The sequence below is a fragment of the Pelodiscus sinensis genome, unplaced genomic scaffold (assembly GCF_049634645.1).
Source record: "Pelodiscus sinensis isolate JC-2024 unplaced genomic scaffold, ASM4963464v1 ctg64, whole genome shotgun sequence".
In the NCBI taxonomy this organism is placed as follows: Eukaryota; Metazoa; Chordata; order Testudines; family Trionychidae; genus Pelodiscus; species Pelodiscus sinensis.
In genome coordinates this window covers 537403-563457 of record NW_027466015.1, presented here as the reverse complement: position 1 = coordinate 563457, position 26055 = coordinate 537403, and the positions used below count along the sequence as shown (strand labels likewise).

The 26055-nt window shown below is 47.1% G+C and overlaps 1 protein-coding gene across 2 annotated transcripts in view; it reads left to right on the top strand.

Annotated features, from left to right (window-relative positions):
- Nucleotides 1-26055, top strand: part of AP1G1 (adaptor related protein complex 1 subunit gamma 1) — a 91912-nt gene that overhangs the window by 807 nt on the left and 65050 nt on the right. For both annotated transcript variants that reach the window (XM_075918210.1, XM_075918211.1), the window contains exon 2: nt 18968-19171. In XM_075918210.1, coding sequence (XP_075774325.1) covers nt 18971-19171 — 201 coding nt within the window. In that variant the 5' untranslated portion in view covers nt 18968-18970. The remainder of the gene's footprint in view (nt 1-18967; nt 19172-26055) is intronic.

Sequence of the window (26055 nt, the reverse complement as noted above, 5' to 3'; positions counted from 1 at the left end):
TGGGCCCGTATCCCGCCCCGCTCGGCTCCCCCCCCCCCGGGCTGGGCCCGTATCCCGCCCCGCTCGGCTCCCCCCCCCCGGGCTGGGCCCGTATCCCGCCCCGCTCGGCTCCCCCCCCCGGGCTGGGCCCGTATCCCGCCCCCCCCCCCGGGCCCGTATCCCGCCCCGCTCGGCTCCCCCCCCCGGGCTGGGCCCGTATCCCGCCCCCCCCCCCGGGCCCGTATCCCGCCCCGCTCGGCTCCCCCCCCCGGGCTGGGCCCGTATCCCGCCCCGCTCGGCTGCACGCCCCCCCCCCCCCCCCCCCGGGCGCAGGGCCCCGGCCCGCTGGGGCCCTGGGCGCCGCCTCCGCCCCCCAGCGCCCCGCCGACAGCACCCGCCTCGCCCCTCTCAGCGCCTCTGGGTCCGCGCTGCGCCCCCTCAACTTCCCTGCAGGCAGCCGCACCGCCCCTCTCCCCGCACTGCCCGCACCCCGTCCCGCTGCTCTGCCCCTTCTCTTGATCTCCTGGAGTGGAGCCTGCTGCTCTGGCCCTGCTCTTCGCTGGCAGGTCGTTCGCCCCTGCGGCCCCGGGGTGGCAGCTCTCCTGTGCTAGCCCTTGGGGAAGAGCGCGTGTGTGTTCCTTTGGGGTGATGCTTGTGCACAGAGGGTAACACTGCACTCCTCCTCCTGTTTCCGAAGGTGAACGGAGTACTCTGCAGCTGTACTGCTCGAGGAGTTTTGTTTGTGCATAGCCCCATAATTATATCTATCTAGCTCTTGGCAGAGCAGACTGCCACAGTCCTGCCTAGACCAATTTACAGCAAGCTGCAGGTGCAGACTTTTGCTGCTGCTTCTTTAAGGGTTTGTTTAATTCTTTTTCAAATTATATGGCATTAGTTGTTGCTCGGGTGCTGATTCTTGGGTGTGGATTAATGCTTAAGTCTTTCCCAATATCAGACTTTGTCACTTTATACATTTTGATTTTTAAATGCTGTGGTGTTGTTTATTGCTGCACTTGATGTGTGACATGCTTGATGAAATGCTGTAGAAGCACTATGTCCTTTAAAGTGCTATATTGTCCTGCATTTTGCTTCAACTACCCCAGACTAACACGGCTACATTTCTATCACTATGTCCTTAGGAGAGATGGTGTATTGAGCAGAGCTTGACAAATGGGCTTGAAAAATATACTTGACACCTGCTTGCTTATTAGTCAGTGTGAAAAGTAATTCCGCTACCTTGGTTCCCTCCAGACCAAGCAATGCTGTAGTGCATTTTCACTGTAGTGAATTTTAAGTCAGTCTTCTATTTAGCATACTTTTACATAATAACTTTGTCTCCTGTTTGTATATTAACTTTTTTCCTTTTCTGGCTTCACTCCATTTTTCTCCCCTCTTTTCATTACTATATTATAGTGTATATTTTCTGGTTTTAATTGTCTGTTTTCTCTTTTCTTTCTCTTTTCCCCTCCCGCTACATCCCTTTCTCTCTTCATTTACACTGAACGCGCTACTGTTTGCACTTCAATTTTTTTCGCACTCAGTTGCCAGATTTTCTCTCATTTTCCTCACCCAAACTCTCTGCTGATCCATTCCCTCATCTACGGATCATGAAAACTTTATCAGACACCAAAGAGCTGGCAAGAGAGCTCAAATAAGATTGGAGACCCTGCTCTTGTCACCCCACAACACACTCCCTTTTCTCTCTCTCCCATATGCTGGGAGGGGAGGAGGTATTTAAATTACTAGAAAGACATGATTCCTGAATGTTTAGGAACTCCAAGTTCCCACTAGTAGGCTTATGATGAATTTGAGACTTCACCCAATAATCCTTTTCTTTTTCACATTCCTCTGCTTCCAACACAGTCCCCTGTCTGTTCCAAGGATAGGGTTTCTGCTAATCTAGCCCTTGCCTAGCTGCCTCCATGTTTTGGTGTCATAACTTCCCATGCTGTTGCTCTTTAGACTTGCCAAACAACAGAGGGACTATATATGATTCTTGTCAGCTTCATTGTTGCTCAGAGGGTTCTGAATAGCAGCAAAGGAAAACTGCTGAGACTGGTCACTTGTTACATCCTAGCTAGGCAAAGCTGTGAGCAGAACAGGAGGATTGGAGCTGTCAGTCTGCAGACTTATAAAGGAGTGCGTAAATGGTTCAGATTTGGAAAATTATCTTTGAAACCATGAGTACGAGAAACTTTTTAAAATGAATATTTTAAAGTCTGTGAAAGTTAGGAGCAGTATTCCTCATCCAGGAAAATTTACCACCGAGTCTGAGTGGATTTTTCCGCCCTTACTGAGTTGGGACTGTTGCCTAGTTCTATACTGCTTTTAGATATTGGCCTTTGGTTAATGGTTGTCCTTATAAAGGTGAAGAAGATCTTGTTCTTGATCATATTCTGATGCTTTCTGGGACGTGTGGGTCTTACGGTCCACACGTTTACTGTGGTGGCGAGCACTGTTTAGTTGCAGTGTAGACTTCCAGGAGTGAGCAGCCTCAATTCTGAAATCCTCCCACCTTTCAGGGTCCTAGAGCCTGGGCTTCAATCCAAGTTCAGAAGCAATCTTGTGAGCCAGCTGCAGGTGTCTAAGAGCCATGGAGACCTGCCCCCGTACTACAGATACACCCTGCTTCTCCTTGGAGATCCAAGTGAGAATTACAGTTGAATTTGATTGACATACTCTATACTCAAGGAGCTGATAGAGGAGGTATCTGAGCCTTTAGCTATGATCTTTGAAAAATCATGGCAGACAGGGGAGATTCCAGAAGACTGGAAAAGGGCAAATATTGTGCCCATCTATAAAAAGGGGAATAAGAACAACCCAGGAAACTACAGACCGGTCAGTTTAACGTCTGTCCCAGGGAAGATAATGGAGCAGGTAATTAAGGAAATCATATGCAAACACTTGGAAGGTAATAAAGTGATAGGGAATAGCCAGCATGGGTTTGTGAAGAACAAGTCATGCCAAACTAATCTGATAGCTTTCTTTGATAGGATAACGAGCCTTGTGGATAAGGGAGAAGTGGTGGATGTCATATACCTAGACTTTAGTAAGGCATTTGATACGGTCTTGCACGATATTCTTATTGATAAACTAGGCAAATATAACTTAGATAGGGCCACGATAAGGTGGGTGCATAATTGGCTGGATAACCGTAGTCAGAGAGTTGTTGTTAACGGTTCTAAATCCTGCTGGAAAGGGATAGCAAGTGGAGTTCCGCAAGGGTCTGTTTTGGGACCCGTACTGTTCAATATCTTCATCAATGATGTAGATATTGGGATAGAGAGTATGCTTATTAAGTTTGCAGATGATACCAAACTGGGTGGGGTTGCAACTTCTTTGGAGGATAGGGACATAATTCAAAATGACCTTAGCAAGTTAGAGAAATGGTCAGAGGTAAACAGGATGAGGTTTAATAAAGAGAAATGCAAAGTGCTCCACTTAGGAAGGAACAATCAGTTCCATACATACAAGATAGGAAGCGACTGTCTAGGAAGGAGCATGGCGGAAAGGGATCTAGGGGTCATAGTGGACCACAAGTTGAATATGAGTCAACAGTGTGATGCTGTTGCAAAAAAAGCAAATATGATTCTAGGTTGTATCAACAGGTGTGTTGTAAGCAAAACTCGTGAAGTCATTCTGCCGCTCTACTCTGCACTAGTTAGGCCTCAGCTGGAGTACTGTGTCCAGTTCTGGGCGCCACATTTCAAGAAAGATGTGGAGAAATTGGAAAGGGTACAGAGAAGAGCGACAAGAATGATTAAAGGTTTAGAGAACATGACCTATGAAGCCAGGCTTCATGAACTGGGCTTGTTTAGTTTGGAAAAAAGAAGATTAAGGGGGGACATGATAGCGGTTTTCAAATATCTAAAAGGGTGTCACAAGGAGGAAGGCGAAAATTTGTTCCTCTTGGTTTCTGAGGACAGGACAAGGAGTAATGGGCTTAAAGTGCAGCAGGGGAGGTTTAGATTGGACATTAGGAAAAAATTCCTACCTGTCAGGGTGGTCAAATATTGGAATAAATTGCCAAGGGAGGTGGTGGAATCTCCCTGTCTGGAGATATTTAAGAACAGGTTAGATAGACATCTGTCAGGGATGGTGTAGACGGAGCTTGGTCCTGCCTTGAGGGCGGGGGGCTGGACTCGATGACCTCTCGAGGTCCCTTCCAGTCCTATGATTCTATGATTCTATGATACAGTTGTGTCAGAATGGGAACCATATCAAACTTCCCATCCACTGCCTCTGATCCAATCTCTTCCAGGGGCTGCCGTGTGTTAGGATTCAGCTGATGGTAGCAAGCAGAAATGAGAGGTAGGGTGGAATTTGGAAAGTAGTAGTGCAAAGAGACCAAAGCATCAGGAAAGAAAACCGAGTTTAAAATGTGATATGGCAACAAAAAACTTTGGGTTGCACTCATGGGGGTAATGTGGGACAAGAAGATAATTAAATATCAGGAAACATTCCTGCAATCATCTCTGAAAGGAAGTGGAATTCTCATCCCCAGTAATCAAAGAATCACAGAATACTAGAATTTGAAGGGACCAAGTCATCAGTTTTATGAGCCTACCTTTAGTCACCTAACTTTGGGTGTGTCTTCACTGCATTCCTCTTTCCAGAGAGGAATGCAAATGCAGGTGAACGAAATTGCAAATGAAATGAGGATTTGAATTTCCTGTGCTTCATTTGCATAATTGCCTCCGGGTGCTATTTCGAAATACCCTATTTTGAAAAAAGAAAAGCTGTCTAGATGCGGTTATTTCAAAAGAAAACTGGACTAAATACAGATCCCTGCTGTACTGTATTCTGTTTCACCTCTTTTATATTAACTGTCCTTGAACCTCTTTCAAGTCATGTGGAAGCACAGCTGCCCAAGGCAGTTGAAATTCAGTAGTGTTTAGTCCAGGGGTGGCCAACCAGTTAGAGACAGAGCCAAAATAGTTGTGGATAGAGTGCGAAGAGCCACGTATTATATATTTATTTTTATATATCTCTAGACAGACAGAGTATACAAAATGTAGTGATAAAAATAACATTACAGGATATTTTGGACAAAAACCAATAGTCTCTAGTCACTTAAAAAATTCACACCCAGTCCATAGATCTTCAGAGAACTTGACAAGGAACAAACATCACATTAAAAAAACAACTTTTAAACTACAGTAATATTCTCTCACTAAACAAGCGCACTCCACCATGTATTTTAAATTTAACACTACTACCCTATTATGTCCTGTGAGTTTTTTAAAATTAAACTGAACTGAGAAGTAAATTAGCACAATTTGAAGTGCCTGTTTCACTCCAGCTTGTCGAAGTCTGGTTTGGTTTCCTCATTTTTTTTTTACTTATGAAGATTATGAACTTGTGCACAGAGCAACCGACCGTGAGCAGTCCGGGTGCATGGCTCAGAACTAGCAAGAACTGCATTTCTTTAAGCAAAGAGCCGCATATGGCTCGAGAGCCACGGGTTGGCCATCCCTGGTTTAGTCAGACCCTGCTTATTACCCTATTGTAGTCTAGCAATGTCTGCTCCATTCTCTTTACCCATTAAGGGCTTGTTCTTACACCACTGAGCTGTGGGGGAGCAATGCCATTGACTTCAATGGGAACTAGATCAGCTTCTGATTTTGTGCCCCCCCCCGCCCCCCCTAAAAAGCCTGGTTGACTTGAGCCGTGCATTTTGTTTTGAGTAGCCAGGGTGGAGCTATTCAAATAATTAATTCTAAAAAGAAAGATGAATTTAAAGCCAGGTTAGAGAATGTATTTGAAAACTTGTGCTACTGCAATCTTAGATAATACATTTGAAGTAATTAGATTGTAAACACTTTAAAAATGTCACCATGGGTAGAGGGGCTAGCTGGTTAAGTGGTAAGACTCACCCGTGGCGGATGAGGCTTGCCAGTTAAGGTTAACCGGTAGGGCTAGAGGAGCCTGCCTCAGACGGGGCTGCTCCGGCGTGGCCCCTGCCTGCGGCAGCCCCCAACATCCCGCAGGCGGTGGCTGCTCCGATCAGGATGCCAGAGCAACCTCTGCAGTAAGCCAAGGTGCCCCGTAGGAGGGACTGCTCTGGCTGGGCTGGAGCAGTCCCTGCCTGCGGTGGGAGGGGGAGGCTTTCAGCCCAGTAGTAGGCAGGGGGGCCGCTCCCACTGGGTTGGAGCACCCCTCCACTTGCCCCCTCTACTCAGTTAACCAATATGTTTAACTGGTTAGCCAATTAAACAGCATTTTGTGTCCGCATTAGGGAGCCTTATTTGAATTTTGGTCAACTGCTATCTACAGAAGGCACATTGAAATGAAGACCCAGCCCTACGAATGCGTTAGCAGGTATATACGTGAACTTGCGCTAGCATCCCGTTGACTGCACATGTGACTGACAACTCACATGTTTTGGGTTCGAAACACTAAGGGCTAAAATGGTGGTGGTGGTATTAAAAATAATTTCTTATTGGCAAACCAGTGCAGGCTACAGTGGGTTAAAAACTGCAGCAACCACAGTCAGTCTTGCCTACTCCACCTGTCAAACCAGCTTGTGCGCTCTTGGGCAGAGCAGCACTTGACGCTTGGTCTGCACTGGGGGGTTCATTCTCAGCCATTTTCTTGGAGCCTCCCCCAACATGCTGTGAAACCCTCCATGGCCTACTTGTGCCACATCACCCGTGCCTCTGCAAATCCAGGGCTGGCATTAGAGGGTGCTGAGCAGGACAGTTGCCTGGTGCACTACAAAGCTAAGTTGTTCAGGCTTTGGCTTCAGCCCCATGTGGCTGGGGCTTGGGTTTTCTGCTCTGAGCCCCAGTGAGTATATTGTTGGCTCTGCTCTTTGATTTAGTTTGGTGCACTCCCTGAAACGTTTTGGGGAGGCCATGGACCCCTGGTTTGGAATGTCTGGTTTATGCTACCAGCTTATGTTGGTGTAGCTATGTCGCTCCAAGGTGTGGAAAATCTGCACCCGAGCGAGAATGTTACACTGCCCTAACCCCTGGTGCAGATAGGGCTGTGTTGACAGGGGCTTCTGTTGTTCTAGGGAAGTGGAGTAGTTATGCTGATGGGAGACACTCTCCTGTCTGTGTAGGTAGCATTTTCACTAAGTGCTACAAGAGGGCCGTAAGTGTAGACAAGCTCTGAATAGGTCTGTGGTGGATCACAGCCTCCCTGGAGGGAAGGCATGCCTGATACCAGATTGAGACCTGTCAGTGACTAAGACAGCCGCAGGAGGGGGTGCCTTACCTGAGGGAAAGGGTGGGATCTGAGCTGAGCCCAAAGGGTGGGCAGATGAATATCTTCCTAGAGCCTGAGAGCTGATTGCCTTTGTTTTTGGCCTGTGACTTTGGGCCTGCTACCTCAGCAAGTGAGGTCTGAACCTGGTCAGTGGGCAGAGCAATAAGTAGGGCCCTCAAAATTCATGGCTGTGAAAAATGTGTCCTGGACCATGAAATCTTGTCTGTTGTGTACCTTTCAGAAGTACAGGTAGCAGTATTGCAACCCCCCTCCCTTCGGCTCAGCTGCCGAAGCCCCAGGGCTCACAACAACCCTCTCAGCACATGCCAAGGGCTGCAAGTTAAGCGTGGTTGAATACATATATGAAAATATATGCAAATAGCTTCTTTCACACTGACGAACATGAATACAAAGATTAAACCTCGGCGTCTGGCTCTCACTGGCCATGTTTGGGTCTGTCAGCACCTCTCAGGGTCTGCCCACGTGTCTAAGCAGCAAGCACTTCCCACAATACCCCAACATTCCTGGCACCTTCTCCCTGGGGGCTGGAAAGGCTGACACTCTGGACCTGTCTGTTCCAGCCAGCCCCTTCACTTGCATCTTTCAGTGCTCACCTCGCCTGGGAGACGCCCGGCCATTGTGGAGCATGTTCCCAGTGGAGGCCATGTTCAGAGGATCCCACTCGCTGGCCACATGATGAGCTCTGTGTAAACCCAAACCACACTGCGGGCCACAAATGTGTCGGCCTGTGGGTTGAGTAGCTCTGATCTAGATGGTGCTTGGTACTGCTGTGAGGGCAGAGGACTGGACTGGATACCTCTCAAGGTTCCTTCCAGTTCTAGGATTCTGTGCTCTTTCAAAATTAGGTGTCTAAAGATAGGTTCAGAAACTCATATTTCAGAATGGAAGTGATTTACAAAAGTACCTAAATGATTTAGGAGCATAAGTCCTATTGATTTCCAGGTGTAGCCCGTAATGGAAGAACATACCTTGATGGAAACATTTCAATTTATTGAATGGGCTTGAACTGCGTTTTTGTTGGTCTCATAAGAAGCATGTTAATGAAGCCCTGAACTTTGAAATAGATGGTATTACATGGACAAGGTGTTGACCTCCTGAAATGTAAGAAGCATTGCGGGGTATTTTGGTTACTTTACTTCTGTGGTCACCAACCAGTCGATCGCGAAGAGTTAATCTGGCCTGAGGCCTTGAACCTCAGTCCTTCCTCCTGGGGCTGGAGTGCCAGGGGAGGGAGGTGCTCAGTTGGGGTCACATCAGTGAGGTTTGGGGTTTTTTGAAGGAGTTGTTTGTTTGCATTTCACTTGTGTGGTCCCTGACTGATTTTTTTTCTGTGGGTCAGTGGCCCTGACCCAAAACAGGTTCCCCGCCCCTTCAATAAATAAAGAGAATGCTGAAACATTTTGTGTTGGACATAATATTTTATTTAAAAATGAAGCCTGGCCAACAAGCCCCCAATTGGGGCCAAGCCTGCATCTGGTCACAGCATCTTAATGCTCCTACACCCACCCCAGACCCAAACTCTGCATCTATGATACACCTGAACCCCCTGCCCTGAGCCCCTTACATCCCCAAACTCCTGCACCCCCATATCCACGAGCCTGCCGCTTATTCAGCATCCTAACCCTCCACCTGACCTCAACGATCTCTAGCCTGGTGCCCCCTCCCTGAGCCAGCATCCCCTTCTCCACCTCTTCCTGCACCCAAATTCCCTCCCAGAGTTTGCACCTCTTACCCCTTCCCACACGCAAATCCCTCATTCCCACCCCAGAGCCCACACCTCCTATCTCAAACCAGTGAGAGTGAGTAAGGGTTGGGGACAGCAAATGATGGAGAGGAGCGTAGTGTAGAGGGTGGGGCCTCAATGAAGGTCTTGGGGAAGGGATGGGGTAGATCTTGGCTTGGGGAAGGGATGGGGTAGATCTTGGCTTGCTCTGACATTTAAAAAGTGATTTTGGGGGTCAAGAGGTTGGAGACCACTGACTTAGTCCAAGATCAGAGGCCGTATCCTCCCTCCCCCTCACCTGCACTCCAGTCCTCTGCCCCAAGCCTGATAAAAGTGAGTGCGGGTGGGGGAAGCATGGAGTGAGCAAGGGTGGGGCCTTGAAGAAGGGGTGGAAAGGAGGCGGGGCGAGGGTGTTTGGGTTTGAGGTAGATCCTGTATTGAACTTAAACTCAAAGTGCTCTTGTGCTTAAAAAGGTTGGCCTAGCTGTTACCACTCAGCCTTGCCCAGGATCTAGCCACGCAGTGACAGTTAGTGGTCCTGGCTGGGTTAATGGCACCAGTGACTGACCTCACTACTGGTGGTGAGTGTGATATTTTACCGACTCCATCACCAGTATTCCCTGTTTTGTTCCATTCACGTCCACACTGAATTTTGGTACGTATACCAATATCTGAGTAGTGTGCAGAGATGTACCACCAGTGCAGTCAAATCTAGATAGATAGTTTTGAAAAGTTTGCAGATATGGAAGAAGAAAGATAATTAAAACAAGGGATAATTAACAAGGTGCACTCCTTAACAGGTTTGTTAATGTGAAATCAGATAAAAAGAAAACTCACACTGCACTTGAAATACATGTTTTTTTTCTTTCCAACAACTCAAAGCTAGTAAGCACATCAATGTGGCATCCTGAAAACAGCTATATAAAACTATGGCTGTTAAGTGAAAACATTAAAATGTACACCAGTGGCTCAATTTAATAACTTACTCCCATAGACCACTAAATCTTCAGGGAAAGCATGACCAAAATACTAGCATGCTACAGACTTTTGGAGTCCAAAAATCTCTTGCATGCATATTATCTGCATATAGCCTAGTGTTAAGATGCTGTACAAATAGGAGTAAACCAGAAACAGACATGCTCTCTTTGTAAATATTAATGCAATTTTTTCTAATACTGGAGACAAGTACAAGACTTTTATTCTGGTTTATATCATTTCCATGGGATATCAACTCTTAATCCGACTAATACATCTCACACAGAACAGTAAAAATACGAAATGAAGTGACAAAAAGCAAACAGAACTCCACTGGCAATACAAAGGAAGTAAAACATCAAGTGGTTGGGTGTTTTAAATGTGTTTCTGTGAAAGTTCAATTGATTCCCCTCAACCTCCCTCCCAGTTTCGCATTGTAATCTCTGCGTTTCATCAGTTCAGAAACACGGCGGGAGTAGTCTCATTGTGTGTAGAAGCGCGGGCCTTAAGTAAATGGAGTACATGAACACATGGCGTCCGAGTTTGCAAACAGACCCCTGCTTCTGAGAACAAATAAAATCTTCCTTCTAAACACCTAGCACCTGAAATGGGGGTTACTCTGAAGAGTCAGAACTATACTGGACAGCATAGATCTGGCCTTAATAGTTTTCAAAACCTCTCCCCGAACAAATTCTGAAACTTAGGCTGTGTCTGTACCACGAAGGTTGGGCAAGGCAAGTGCTGCCAATATGCAAAAGTCGTCAAAAGTGAAAACCAGTCAAACTGGTTTTTCTGCCTCCCGTTTTCGATATTTCTTGGCCACATTGCTTTGTTCTCTCTATCGACAGGGGAGCTAGCAGTGTGGGTGAGTGTCCCGCAGTGCAGTGCAATGTTGTGGGAAAGCAGAGCTGATCTCTGCTCTTGGGATTTCCTTGCAACTCCGTGAGTTCTCTGTGCTGAGGAATGTCCAAGCAGCACAGCACAGCACAGCAGCCTCTCCAGCCCTCCCCCTGCAGCAGCAGAATAGAAGCACTCCAGTGATTTGCTCTTTGTTCCCCAGAAGGAGTAGCTCACCCAGCTGTCAGACACTTCCTGGAGCTTGAAAAAGGGAGAGGCACATACCTGCAAGGCAGCTGAGATCACAAAACACTGAGCACAGACAGCAGGGCAGGCATTGTGGGATTCTGGCAGAGGGAAAAAAACAAAAGTCTCTCCCAGGGCTGTAAGGTTTTATTTTTTTCCCAACAAAAGTTGCATTGCAATGTAGACACTCACTGTGGTGTCACCAAAAGGCAGTTTTAGGGGACAAAACATGCCAGTGTGGACAAGTCCTCAATGGAAGTCACCTGTCTAGACTCTAGAGCAGGGGTGTCCAAACTTTTTTCAAAGAGGGCCAGATTTGATGAAGTGAACATGCGTGAGGGCCGACCATTTTGCCTGACATTCTTTGAACCATTAAAATTAAATGCAAATTAACTATTTTATGCAAAGTTTATTGCAAACAGCATACTTTTCATTTCGTCACATGGATGACAAATCTAAACAGGTGTTAAATCACTCTGCCTTTCATATCTGAAGGCCAGATGAAAAAAAAATCCAAGAAGCTGAAATATGTCAGGAACATTGTAAAGTACATTACATATTATTGGTAATAAAGGTTGTCTGTCAACTTTTAAGTTCAAAAAATATGAACAGGAACATAACACCAAGTATACATGTTGTGTCCAAATATATTTATAACTGATTTAGACCAACTGACATTAACTGAGATTTTACAATGTATTCATCTCAATACATATGGATTCATTGGGAGCCATAAAAGATAGAAATTGCCAAATTACCTGTGGGGCCGTATTAAACCGGAACATGGGCCGCAATTGGCCCGCGGGCTGGACTTTGGACATGCCTGCTCTAGAGGGTCTCTCCTGGCCAGTGCCCCCAACCCCAGATCTAGGGTGGGACGTAAGAGTGATATTGCAAATCAAATTTTCAAGATGTAATACATGTTCCCAGACAAAACTAAATCCGAACATTTTAGGCAGTTGGTGGGAATAGCATTAATTCTAGGGTGTTAATGTTAATTCCAGATTGATTAACCTCTGTACCAGTAAAGCAGTTCTGACATGCGACCCAATGCAAAAGCTAGGCATATACAATACATTGTCACTTGTCTGGTTCTAGAAATAGTTATTAAATGCAATTTGTAATGACAGTTTTGGGGAGATGGTGTATTTAGATTTTTTTTTAAGGAAAAAAAGCCAATTACTTATTTTCTAGCCAGAGCTACTTATCTATGGGGCACTCATGTTTGGAAGAATAAGAACAGTTGTATATAAAACGCATCCTAAATCCTGTTCCTAGTTTTCCTGTACAAAGTTCAGGTACAATCAGTGGTAGACTAATGACAATGAAGCTTAATACACTGGATGATTATATCCGTTTTTTACATTAAAAAGGCAAAAAGTTAAAAGTATTTGTGCAAAATCATGCCAGTGTAGACGCAGCCTTGGCGTGCTCCAGCCCCATGGGGAGGTGGCGGGGGCTGGAGCACCAGCACAGGCTCCCCAGTAGTGCGTGTGGGGGCGGCCCCGGGTCTTAGGTTCCCCACCCATGCCTTAGACTAATGGAGTTATTTGGGCATAAGCTTTCGTGGATAACATCTTCATCTTACATCTGCCAAAATAGTTTTCACTAGGGATGTAAAGGGCTAGCCAGTTTCTCAGTAAGTGTCACCCGTACTGGGATGCAGTGTTTCCCCCTCCCTGGCTGTGGTGTGGTGGGCCCAGCCGGAGCTGCCCCTACCTGTGAAATCCTGGTTAATTGGTTGATTTGATGTTGAGCTGGTTAACTTTTTAAAGGGGATTTTCCATCCCTAGTTTTTACCCACAAAGTGTATGCCCAAATAAATCTGTACTTTGAGGTGCCACAGGACTCCTTGTTTGTGCAGATACAGACTAACAGCGCTAGCCCTCTGAAACATTAAAAAGTAACAGTTCAGTTTTTCTTACTGGTGTTGTAGGGGTTGTCCTCTGTCTCTCCAGGCTGCTGCCCACAGCTCAGCTTGGCCAATCTCTCCCAGCCTGTCTGCGCTCTGCAAAGTCTGCAGCCAAGCTAGGGGCTTTTGGGGAAGAGACTCTTGTCCGTCTTACCAGCTGCACTTGCGCTCCGCAGCTCAGGGACTGCCTGGGAGAAGGACTCTATCCTGTCTCTCCCTGCTGCCGCCTGCACCCCAGCCATCCGCAGACCAGCTGGGGCTGCCTGAGACAGTCAGACTCTGAGTTAACTCTCCTCCCCCCCCATCCCCACCACCTCACCCTGCTGACCTCCACCCATCCTCTTGTTGCCCCACAAGCTTACCTTTTCCACATTCTGTGTCTGCAGGGTGAGGACTCAGGAGGAAGCACCTAATTATTGGAGCCATACTGTGTAGCTCGTCGCCAGGTGTGTGGCCCTAGATTGCTTTGTGCACCCTAGGGATGTTAAAATACATTTATTGAAGTAAACGTGTAACTGGTGAAAATGTCAAGCTGTACCCCCCCCCCCCCCCAACGTACCAGCTCCCGTGAAGGTGCCCCCCACAGTGCACCAGCCTGAAATGTAAAAAGGCTGGAGTGCAGCTGGGGGTCCTGGTGTGAGCTGGAAATCAGCTGTTGCGGCTCTAGCTGGGTCCCCCCCCCCCCCCCGCACTTCTGATGTTTAAATGTATTAAGAACTTAATACATTTAAAAAGCAGAGGTGCAGCTCTTAGGCGTCTCCTGCCCCTCCACGGAGATGGTGCTGGGGGGAACCGGCTTTTAAGCTGGCTCCTCCCAGCACCAGCTCTTGTCCGTCCGCCCGCCCCTCCGCTCCCCGTTGCTGCCTCCGGGGAAGCAACTAGTCCAGCGGCTAGTCAACTATGTGATAACCTTTTGCTAAAAGTATTTCCGCAAAATCATGCCAGTCTAGACGTAGCCCATGGGTATTTCGGAAGAAGCTATTCCAGAATAGTTATTCTGAAATAGCTTATTTTGAAATAGGACGTCTACACTGCAGGGAAGCCTCAAAAGGAGTCTGAGGCCGGCTTCCCTAATGTAGACATGCTATCTCCATGTAGAGCCCCAGGAGGAATAACTTAGAATGGCCCTGGTGAGGGGCTATTTCGAAATAGCAGAAGTGGAGTGTCTACACATGCCTTATTTCGAAATAGACATTATTCTTCATAGAATGAGGTTTACAGAAGTCGGAATAGGCTGTTGATTATTTTGAAATAATGGAATTTCTGTATAGATGCTCGCGTAGTTATTTTGGTATAATGTCTGTTATTCCAAAATAACTATGCTGTGTAGACACACCCTCAGATGCATTACATCTGGCCCCATGGAGGTATGCATATGCAGCTTTTCTAAATGGTCCTTAACCTGTTGTTTCTCTACTGCTAAAATTAAGCACTAAAATTTCATGCAGTTACATGATATCATGTAAGTGAAGAGTCTAGCATCCTTAATGCTGACCTAACCTCTGGTGTAGACAGTGGTATATTGACACTGCAGGGATGTAAGCATTACTCTTATCAGGTGATGCTTACCATTAACTAGTTAACCGGCAGCTTAGCTGGACTGGAGCACCCCCTGCCATATGGTGGGGTGGGGAGCTTTCCGGCCCAGCTGGGCCCACAGAATCCCAGTTAAGTGGTTAACTGGTTAAACTGATTTTACATTCCTCGTCGACAGAAGAATTAGGTAGACAGTGGTAGGTTTCCCTAGCTACAGCCTTTTGGGAAGGTGGATTACCTACTCCTGTTGGTATAGGTAGCGTCTCGTGAACCAGTACAGTGGTGCAGCAACTTAGACTTCTGTTTTTCCCATAGGACCTTGTCTCACTTGAAGCATAGAAAGTACAGAGCTCAGAGACTGCATCGGTGTTGTCATGAACAAGGGTGTTCTGTATAGGTCACCTGTTTCGCTCGCTGCAGCAGTTGAAAGATGTCTAGACCCGTGGTCGCCAACCTTTTTACACCCAAGATCACTTTTTAAATGACAGAACAAGCCAAGATCTACTACCCCACCCTTTCTTGAAGCCCCGCCCCTGCTTCGAAGCCCCGCCCCTTCCTTTCTGTTCTCCTCCTCTCCATCACTTGCTATCCCCAACCCTTATACTGCTGCTTTTTTTCCCCAATTCTTCTGTAGGAAGAGGTTTTTCCAACATTTGGCCTGTCTAGACTGGACCAAATGTCAGAAAAACCCCTTATTCCTCGTGGAAAGAGGAATATAGGGGTTACTGAAAGAGCACGTTTGCTCTTCCACTAAAAAAAGCGGAAGAATAAACGCATCCCTGGATGCAGAAGAATTTTTTGGGAATATCTCCGGAATCCTGATAAACTCCTGCAGTCTAGCCGTACCCTCGCTGGGTTGAGACAGGATGTGTAGTCTCTGCGGTGGGAATGAGGGATTTGGGTGTGGGAAGGGGTGAGAGGTGCAAGCTCTGGGAGGAAATCTGGATGCAGGAGGAGGTGGAGAAGGGGACGCTGGCTCGGGGAGGGGGCTTCATGCCAGGCAGTGTTGGGGTCAGATACAGGGTTGGGGTACTAAGCAAGCTACAGGCTTGTGGGTATGAGGGTGCAGGAATTTGGGTTGGGGTATGTGAGGGGCTCAGGGCAGGGGGTTCCAGTGTATGATAGGTTCAGATCTAGGATCTGGGGGAAAGGGGAGTGCAGGAGTGTTATGATGCTGTGGGCAGATGGGGCTTGGCCCCAATTGGGGGTTTGTTGGCCAGGCTTCATTTTTAAACAAAATACTGTGTCAAAAACAAAAAGCTTCTGCATTGTCTTTATTTCTGAGAAGGGCAGGGAACCTGTTTTGAGTCTGGGGTCACTGACCCACAGAAAAGTCAGTTGGGGCCAATGGGCGTGCTGCCCAAGCGGTTGGGACTGGTGTGGTCTGGGACTCCCTGTTCCCACTCCCCTCTCCCGCAGGCATGAAGTAGGGGAATAAAATCCCCAGCACACCAGCTCCTGAGCAGCTGGAGCCGGCGCGCTGGGGACTTCATTCCCCTGCTGCCTGCCTGCCTGTGGGGGAGAGGGAAAGTCCTAGCTCACGCCAACTGTAACTGCTCGCGAAGCTTGCGCCTTACTCCTCCCCTCCCTGCGGCAGCACGCACTGCCTGAGCAGCCAGAGCCACGCAGTCCCGGACACCCAACCCCTTCACTGCGCTCAGGAAGGCAGCAGGGGAACGAAGTCCCCAGCGCATGCCTTTGTCATCGTACGTACCGCACCGGCTGTTCGGGGGGGGAGGAAGAGCAGCCCGCGCACTTCCGGTATCAGGCCTGTGACTGCAGAAGTCTCCGCACCCTGCTGGGAGCCCGTGCTACCTCCGTTGTTCCTGGAGGTAGCATCAGCGCGGCATTCATCTTGGGGGTGGGGGCAGTGAGGGCCCCCCCCCCCCAAAAAGCCTCGCGATCGACTGGTCGGGTCCCCAGGATCGAGCAGTCGATCGCAATTGACAGGTTGGTGACCACTGGTCTAGAGGCTGAAGCAAGGGACGTCTGGAAGAGAGAGGATGGTCTTCTGTGTAAAGCAGTTGAAGTTAGGGATGTCAAAATGTATTTAATAAGGTAGCCTAGTAACCGCTTAAAATCCTCTTGGTTCCACGCCGCTGGCTCAGCAGTACACAGCCTAGATAAGCTGCACCCTGCAGAGCCCGCAGGGAAGCCTCCTCCCCAGGAGCAGAGCCTTCCCTGGGAGCAGAGCTGGCAGAAGCTGCTGGCTCTGCTCCCTGGGAGGAGGCTCTGCGGCTGGTTCCCTGCCGTCCCACTCCCAGGGATCCATTGTGTAAGGTACGGGGCGGGGAGCTGCTCCAGTCCCTACAGGTTAACCGGAATTGGTAGAGCATTACCTGTTTAGGGTGATGCTCATTGGTTAGCCTTTCACATCCCTAGCTGAAATACTGTCCTGGAGAGCTGGGTTCTGTCCCTGGCTGTGCTACAGACCTGCTCCGCGATACTGAGTGAGGTGCTAAGGCAACACTTGGACAGGTATCTGCTAACTGTGTGTTCTTCATCTTCTTGCTGCCCAACTGCAATCAGCTGGGCTCTGATGTTCTGAATACTCTCAGCTGCAGCTGAATGAGTCGGAAGCTTTGAATGCTCAGTGCATGTGATCCAGAATCGTAGAGCTGGAAGAGACCTCAGAAGGTCATCAAGTCCAGCCCCCTGCTCTAGGCAGGACCAATCCCAACTAAACCCAGCCAGGGCTTTGTCAAGTCGAGACTTAAACACCACTAGGGATGGAGACTCCCTTACTTCCCTAGGGAACCCGTTCCAGTGCTTCACCACTCCTAGTGAAATAGTTTTTCCTAATATCCAACCTGAACCTCTCCCACCGCAACTTAAGACCATTGCTCTTTGTTCTGCCATCTGTCACTACCGAGAACAGCCTTTCTCCAGCCTCTTTGGAACCTCCCTTCAGGAAGTTGAAGGCTGCTATCAAATCCCCCCTCACTCTTTGCTTCTGCAGACTAAACAGACCCAACTCCCTCAGCCTCTTCTCATAAGTCATATGCTCCAGCCCCCTAATCATTTTGGTTGCCCTCTGCTGGACCCTCTCCAGTGCGTCCACATCCTTTTTGTAGTGGGGGGCCCAAAACTGGACACAATACTCCAGAGGTGGCCTCACCAGAGCCGAATAAAGGGGAATAATGACATCTCAGGATCTGCTGGCAATGCTCCTCCTAATGCATCCTAATATGCCATTAGCCTTCTTGGCTACAAGGGCACATTGTTGACTCATACCCAGCTTCTCATCCACTGTAACTCCCAGGTCCTTTTCTGCAGAACTACTACTTAGCTTGTTGGTCCCCAGCCTGTAACAATGCTTGGGATTCTTCCGTCCCAAGTGCAGGACTCTGCACTCGTCCTTGTTGAACCTCATCAGGTTTCTTGTGGCCCAATCCTCCAATTTGTCTGTCACTCTAGACCCTATCTCTGCCCTGAACTGTACCTACCTCTTCCCCCCCAGCTTAGTGTCATCTGCAAACTTGCTGAGGATGCAATCCATCCCCTCATCCAGGTCATTAATAAAGATATTGAATGAAATCGGTCCTAGAACCGAACCTTGGGGCACTCCGCTAGAAACCGACCGCCATCCTGACATTGAGCGTTGATCACTACCTGCTGGGCCCGGCCTGCTAGCCAGCTTTCTATTCATCTTACTGTCCATTTATCCAATCCACATTCCCTTAACTTGCTGGCAAGAATATTGTGGGACTCGACGGTTGGGAGTCAGGATGTTTGCCACCAATTTGCTGTGTGGCATTTGACAAATTGCAGAGTCCTACTCTGGATTTTTAGAAGGGAGATTTTATTCTATCTCACCTGAAGAGAGTTACACAATAGTCACTTTTTGTTAGACTCAGATACAGTGGTGATGAGCACCAGGGAAAACTCATGATAAAATTAATAGAACCCTGTGCAAATACACAATTTGTATCCACATCCGCCTCAGTATCTGTAAAAGTGCGCTGCAGGGTTCTAGATACAAAATTTGTATCTGCATCTGTAAAAAATAAGTTGCGAATATTCACATCCACATCAGCAGATTTGTAGGGCTCTAAAAATGAATAATCCAGTAGAGAGTGCAGAGGTTGGATAGTATGAGATGGTGCAATGGTGTACGCTGGTGGTTGTGTATGATTTGTTCTCCCAGTAGCCTGCCTGATTGATAGCATTTGGCCTACGGTGGTAGTGAAAGGGGACCAGCAGGCCTGAGATCCAGCTTTGTAAGAAGGCCACAATTAATTGCCTTAGTTGAAAATTTTTTTCTTGGTTGGTGATAGTAGCGTGCTTAGGACCAGCAGTGGATTTTCTGATCCTCTCCATTCTTTATAGCTATAGGTAAGGAGGACAAGAAGTGATTGTGCCCTCAAAAGCTCGTCATACTATATAGATTTTTTGTTAGTCTCTAAGGTGCTACAGGACCACTCCTTTTTTAAACTCTTCCATATTGAAAGCTGAGAGAGCTGTAGGGCTTCCTTTTGTCATACAGGTTTTACACATTCATTTCTTTTCTCTCTCCCCTCTCCCAGAGGATGCCAGCCCCCATCAGATTGCGGGAGCTGATCCGGACCATCCGGACAGCACGAACCCAAGCAGAAGAGCGTGAAATGATTCAGAAAGAATGTGCTGCCATCCGGTCATCTTTTAGAGAAGAGGATAATACATACCGCTGCCGGAATGTGGCAAAACTGCTGTACATGCACATGTTGGGGTATCCTGCGCATTTTGGACAGGTAACGTTGACTGGAACTCAGTTACAATTAGGGATGTAAAAGTTCAACCAGTTACTGATAACCTTTAGGCCTACTGGAATGCTTACCGGTTACCTGGACCTTGTCCAAACCCTGGTGTATGGCCAACTATGTCAGGCTGGAGCAGCTCCTGGTGGGACCCTGCCTACACCTTTGGCAGGCTGGTCAAGGCTGCAGGCAGGGCCGCAGTCACACAGTGGACAGGCATGAATCTGGCTCCTGCCATACCGTACAACACAGCCCTGGCCATGTTAGGAGGGCAAAGGAGGCTCTTGCCATTCTGGAACGACCCCAGCCCCATTCACGGTGGGCAGGCTGGTCTGGAGCAGTCCCCGCCACACCTGGCAGACCTAACCTTGTCTGCCCTGCGCCGCCTACCTACTGTTAACTGGTTAAATGGTATAATTTTAATTGTTTACCTGGTTAAATATGTATTAAAACAGTTACATCCCCAGCTGCAATACCTGTTGCCCTTTATTTTCCAAGCGTGTGCGCTCGCTCGCTCGCTCTCTCTCTCTCTCTCTCTCTGACTACTCACTGTTTTTATTGTCTTCTGTTCAGGATGATTTAGTTTCTTTTGGAATCTGTTTGTATTTTTCTTCATGTGGGCAAGTTTATCCTGCCCATCTTAATGGTCTGTATTCTAATTGGAATCTGTCCCCCCTTAGTCAAGGCTTGTATAAAATTGTCCTGAATTCCATGAAAATGTCCAGCCTGCGGTACTGCCTCGTAATTGGGTATGGTGATTGCTGTACAGTAGTGGTTCTCAAACTAGGAATATGAACGTGTAGCTGAGTACACGGTTAACCCTTTTGGTTACATGCAGCCCATCTTCTTTGCTGCCTCTGTATCAGAGATGGCAGTGTGGGGGGGGGGGGGGAGGCAGGAACTTGTACATGCCAGCTTTTAAGCCAGCACCTTGTGCGTTCCAGCTCCTGTGGAGCAGTCTGCAGAGGCAGCATGGCATGAGGTTGGGGGATGAAAAATGGGACCTGGTGCTTGCAGGGAGCCGCCTTAAAAGAATGAGAGCGTTTTAACATCCTAATCTCAAACTGTGTTCGTGAGAATGTACAGACTGGATCAGACCAATAATCCATCTAGCTCGATAACTCGTCTGATGGCAACTGGCAAGTACCAATTTAGGGGATATGAAATAGGGATGTTAAATTTCAGCTAATTGGCTAATCGACTAGTTCATCCCTTAAGAAAGGGATAGAAAATAAGACCCAGAATATCTTACTGCCCTTGTATAAAACTATGGTACGCCCACATCTTGAATACAGTGTACAGATGTGGTCTCCTCATCTCAAAAAAGATATTTTGGCCTTGGAAAGGGTTCAGAAAAGGGCAACTAAAATGATTAGGGGTTTGGAACGGGTCCCATATGAGGAGAGGTTAAAGCGACTGGGACTTTTCAGTTTAGAAAAGAGGAGACTGAGGGGGGATATGATAGAGGTCTATAAAATCATGAGTGGTGTGGAGAGGGCCGATAAAGAAAAGATATTTATTAGTTCCCTAAATAGAAGAACTAGAGGACACCAAATTAAATTAATGGGTAGCAGGTTTAAAACTAATAAAAGAAAGTTCTTCTTCACACAGCGTGTTGTCAACCTGTGGAACTCCTTGCCAGAGGAGGCTGTGAAGGCTAGGACTCTAATAGAGTTTAAAGAGAAGCTAGATAATTTCATGGAGGTTAGGTCCATAAAAGGCTATTAGCCAGGGGATAAAATGGTGTCCTTGGCCTCTGTTTGTCAGAGGCTGGAGAGGGATGGCAGGAGACAAATCGTTTGATCATTGTCTTCGGTCCACCCTCTCTGGGGCACCTGGTGTTGCCATTGTCGGCAGACAGGATACTGGGCTAGATGGACCTTTGGTCTGACCCAGTAAGGCCGTTCTTATGTTCTTATGCAATTTACATCAATGATTGGATTAGTCAGTAGGGCACTTCTGCCTTTGAAGTGTAGCAACAGCTGTGAGGAGCACGGTGCTCCCAAGTTTCCCACAGCTTTTCAAAGCGGCAGCGCCACACAGAGCCTGGGGTCAGCAAGGGAGTCCCTAGCTGCACGCTGAGCTGCCGTTTTGAAACGCCGCATGCAGCCTGGGGACAACTCAGCTGGCCCTGGGCTGCACGCGGTGTTTCAAAGCGGTAGCGCCACGTGAAGCCTGGGTGTCTGCCCAGGCTCCATGTGGCCCTGCCACTTGGAAGCACCCCCTGCTTTTCCCCCCCTTTGCTGCTTCTTTCTGATAGAGGCAGCAAGGGGTGGGGAGGTAACTAGCCTGTTGACTATCCGAAAAGCATTTGCTTATTGGATAGTCGACTAGTTCACATCCCTAATATGAAACCCCCTAATCAGCAAATAAGCATTCATCTGCGTATCTAGGAAGTTACAACATAACTCCAGATGGGTAGTGGGTGGTTTGTGTCCTGAAACAGAAATACTGTTAAACTTTTTTTCTAACTAATGTGACTCAGAGTTTATCAATCATATACATGTCTAATTATTTTGTAATTATCTTAAGCTCTTGGCTTATGTTGTGTGGCAGAGTTCTACTGGTTAATCATGGGCTGAAATGAGGTGTAGTTTAGATGAGGGACAGTGGAAGGGGGAAGTTGCTGTTCTGTAGAACGCTTTTGGTTGGAGCTGTTTCAGCACCGTGACAAAATGGTCATACCAGTACATGTCTTGTTGAACATGGCTCAGTGCTTGCTGACATAACTACATTTAACAAACCATCTGTTTCCTCTGAAGAAGTGGGTTGTGCCCCTGAAAGCTCGTGATGCCATTGACATGTTTTGTTCATCTCTAAGGTGCTGCAGGACCATTCATTATTTTTTAAGTTTTTTCAGTTACAAACTAACAAGGCGACCCTCTGAGACTTTCAAAACCAGGCATGCTGGGGGCATCGTTGAGGGTGCTTTGTGCTTCTGGCATAAATTCATCCTTGATCGAATTTGAAACCACCACCATGTTACATGGTGCAGTAAACACATCCCAGCAGAGCCAAATTCCAAAGTGCTGTGATGTTGTTAGACAAGTGGCGGCATCAGGGAGTGAGAGCAGACTGTCCGCCTAAACGTGACATGATCCATCCTGAAGCTGGGTGGTATATTTCAGTAGTGATGGATGGCAGAACAAGGAGCAATGGTCTCAAGTTACAGTGGGGGAGGTCTAGGTTGGATATTAGGAAAAACTATTTCACTAGGAGGGTGAGGAAGCCCTGGGATGGGTTCCCTAGGGAGGGGGTGGAATCTCTATCTCTAGAGGTTTTTAATTCTTGGCTTGCCAAAGCCCTGGCTGGGATGATTGAGTTGGGCTGGTCCTGCTTTGGGCAGGGGGCTGGACTTGATGACTCCTGAGGTCGCTGCCAGCCCTAGGGTTCTATGATTTCCTCTCCCAGGGCAAAAGGATATATATCTCAGGAAGTTGTAGCCATTGTATCAGAACAAGTTTATTTACATCTTGTTCTGTTCACACCCTAATCATATTATTACTGCATGTAACCAAGCAGTTGGGCTAAATTGTGGAATTCATGCTGTTTGAGAACTTAACAAGATTCCAAAAAGGGGCTGGATATTTGTATAGCTATCAGGAATAGCCGAGTTGTAATTAAGGAGAAATGTTGAAAGATGTTAACATAAGGCACAGTGGAGCAGTTGAAATTCTCTGCCCAGACCAAATGATCTAATAGTCTATTCTGATGTTAAAACCTATTAACCTTGGGTTCAGGGCTTAAGCCAATTTCTGACCATCAAGAGACCAGGGTAGGGCCTATGTAGGGGTAAGCAAAGGGGCTGCCTTTCTGCTGTGCCAGGAAGAGGGGAAGCTTGCTTTACTCCCTGTTGTGCCCAAGCCCTTCCCCCCTATACCTTCCCCATAGGCCCTGCCCAGCCTCTTCTTAACCCATTCTGCTCCCTCCTGGACCATGCTCCCCTTTGCTTCCACCCCCCCCCGCCCCCCCGCCTAGGCCTAAGCCTAGGCCTCAGATACGATCACATTCCTGGCATTGTCGGTTGGAGGGTTGGGATTAGTGTTGGGGGGGCGGTAAACAAAACAGACTAACATGGGACAGGTGCCAGAGAAAGTGAAAGGCAGATTTACCTGCTTCCAAGTCTACCCAAGTGTCTTGCTTTGCTGACATCAGTTAGAAAAGGAAAGCAGAATCTTTCTTTCCTTGAAATGAAATGGATATGCTGGTGTCAAGGTTTCTTGCGTTCATTAGCTCAGGGGAGAGCTTTAGCCTGGTTGCGTTACTGAATAGAGCTTTGCACAAAGCCAGTTGGTGTTGACATGACTGGAATTTGCCAGTTATTTCTCAGGGTGAATTTTAGCATTTCAACATTTCACATCAACTCATGTCTGGAGAGAAATCCCAGTATGCTGTGTTATGGTCACTTCATTGTTTCTTTAGAACTGGCTCTCAAACAGGGATGGCTTGAGATGGTTTTTTTCCCCCCCTCAGCTCCTCCTTCGAGGTTCTTCCCCCACCCTCCTGTTGGTTCTCAAACTGTGGTTTGTGACTCTTGGAGTTTTGCAGCCTTTTTTCCATCAATGATCTAGATATTGGCATAGAGAGTTATGCTTATTAAGTTTGCAGATGATACGAAGCTGGGAGGGGTTGCAAGTGCTTTGGAGGAGAGGGACATAATTCAAAATGATCTGGACAAACCAGAGAAATGGTCTGAGGTAAATAGGATGAAGTTCAATAAAGACAAATGCAAAGTGTTCCACTTAGGAAGGAACAATCCGTTTCACATGTACCGAATGGGAAGTGGCTGTCTAGGAAGGAGTCCTGCAGAAAGGAATCTAAGGGTCATAGAGGACCACAAGCTAAATAGGAGTCAACCAAGTGGCAACTGTTAGAGAAGAAACAGGTGACCCAGCAGCGCACATGGAGTAAACGGCACTGCTTTATTGCCCATGCACGTTTACCTCAGACATTTAACACAACGTTCCGAGTGGCAAGCATTTGCCACCAATTATACCCTTTATTTTAGTATGTTAATTTACTCATTCATTACTACTTTTCCTAAAATCTTGTTTAGTAATGTTAACTTTCATATAATGAATATTAAAAAGCAGGTGATTAATACAATTATACCCACCCCGTTTATTGTTTACTGGTTTTTAATTAAATCAGCATTACCTGCTGTTTTAATCAGCAGCTTATAGGGAGGAGGAAAGAGCTTTGACACCGAAAGTGTTTTTACAGAACAAGTGCGAAGTTAAAACAAGATCCTATTCTGCGCAACCATTTTTTAAGGCTGCCAGGACAAAGGAGAAAAACATGTTTAAAGGGCAGTGCCTGCTGGGGCTGACCCCTATTAATTTTTTACATATCCCAACATTCCTTTACTCTTTGCAAAACAAACAAACAAACATGATTCTGGGTTACATTAACAGCAGTGTTATGGGCAAGAGAAATAATACTTCTGCTCTATTCTGCGCTGGTTGGACACAGTACTTCAACTGGGGCCTAGTTCTGGCCACCACATTTCAAAAAAGATGTGGAGAAGTTGGAGAAGGTCCAGAGAAGAACAACAAAGATGATTAAAGGTCTCGAAAACATGAGTTATAAGGGAAGTCTGCAAGAACTGAGTTTTAGTCTGAAGAGAGAACACTGTGGCTATGTCTAAACTCTATATCCCTTGTTCGAAAAAGGGATGTAAATTAGACAGATGGAAATTGCACATGAAGCCGGGATTTGAATTTCCCATGCTTTGTTTGCATAATGGCAGCTGCGTGTTCTTTCGAAAATGGGGATTTTGAAAGTGAAACCGCTGTCTAGACATGGTTCTTTCAGGGGAAAAAAACCCTTTTTCGAAAGATCCTGTATTATTCATTGTTGCAAATCCCAGCTTCATTTGCAATTTCAATCTGTCTAATTTACATCCCTCTTTCGAAAGAGGGATGTAGTTTAGACATGCTCTGTGAGAAAACATAACCGCTTTCATGCAGCTTAGAGGCAACCTTGCTCATTACCTTCCATTAACCTCTTCCCAAGCCATTTCCCCAATGTTTTTCAATCTGGCGTGGTGGGGTGCAATTGATGGAATTCATGAAGGAGGCTAGGTGCATGTATATTACTGGCCAGTTCCCAAAGACAGCTGACCCATACCCTTCCCAGTCCATGGGATACAGCAGTCATCCTCTGAGGAACTCAGAGTCCGGGATCAGTCTTAGTACGTGTTCTCCCTAACCCTGAACCAAGATGAGGTATGGAGGCATGAGCATGCTTTTGTACAACTAGGAAAGGAGTTGCCCAAATATTTCTTTAATAAAGAAACCTGGAATTCTGGATGTATTTGGTATGGGACAGCTGCAGCTTGAAGGCCATTGCGTTAATCTGTTTGAATGATCTGGAATGGGTCACGGTAACAGTGATCTAATTTCCTTGAGGGTCAGGAGATGTCTACCTTCTGAGTCCAACTGTCATGGGAGCATGGTCCTGTTGATGAAAGTCAGCGTATCTGTTGTAGTTCTCCTTAGCCAAGTTGAAGTGTGATTTTAATTCCTCTTGAATGCAGTGGAGGTGATCAACCAAATTTGATGCTGCAGGGCACAGATCGATGGAAGGCTGGTGACACAAATGGATGAAATAGGGGGCAGAAGCCATAATTGGAATAGAAGGGGCGTTGGCGAGTTGATTTGTGATCGTAATTGTTTGATGGTACTTGATAAAGCAACAAAGGTGGTGGTCGGGAATTTGGGTTTTCTATTCTGTTTGTCCATTGGTCTGGGGGTGGTAGGCAGTGGAAATGCATAGGATAATTTCCAGGAGTTTCAATAATTCTTTCCAAAAGTGGGGGAGAAACTGTGGCCCATAATTGTGTGTAATGTCAGTTGGTAATAGGGATGTGCAAGTGT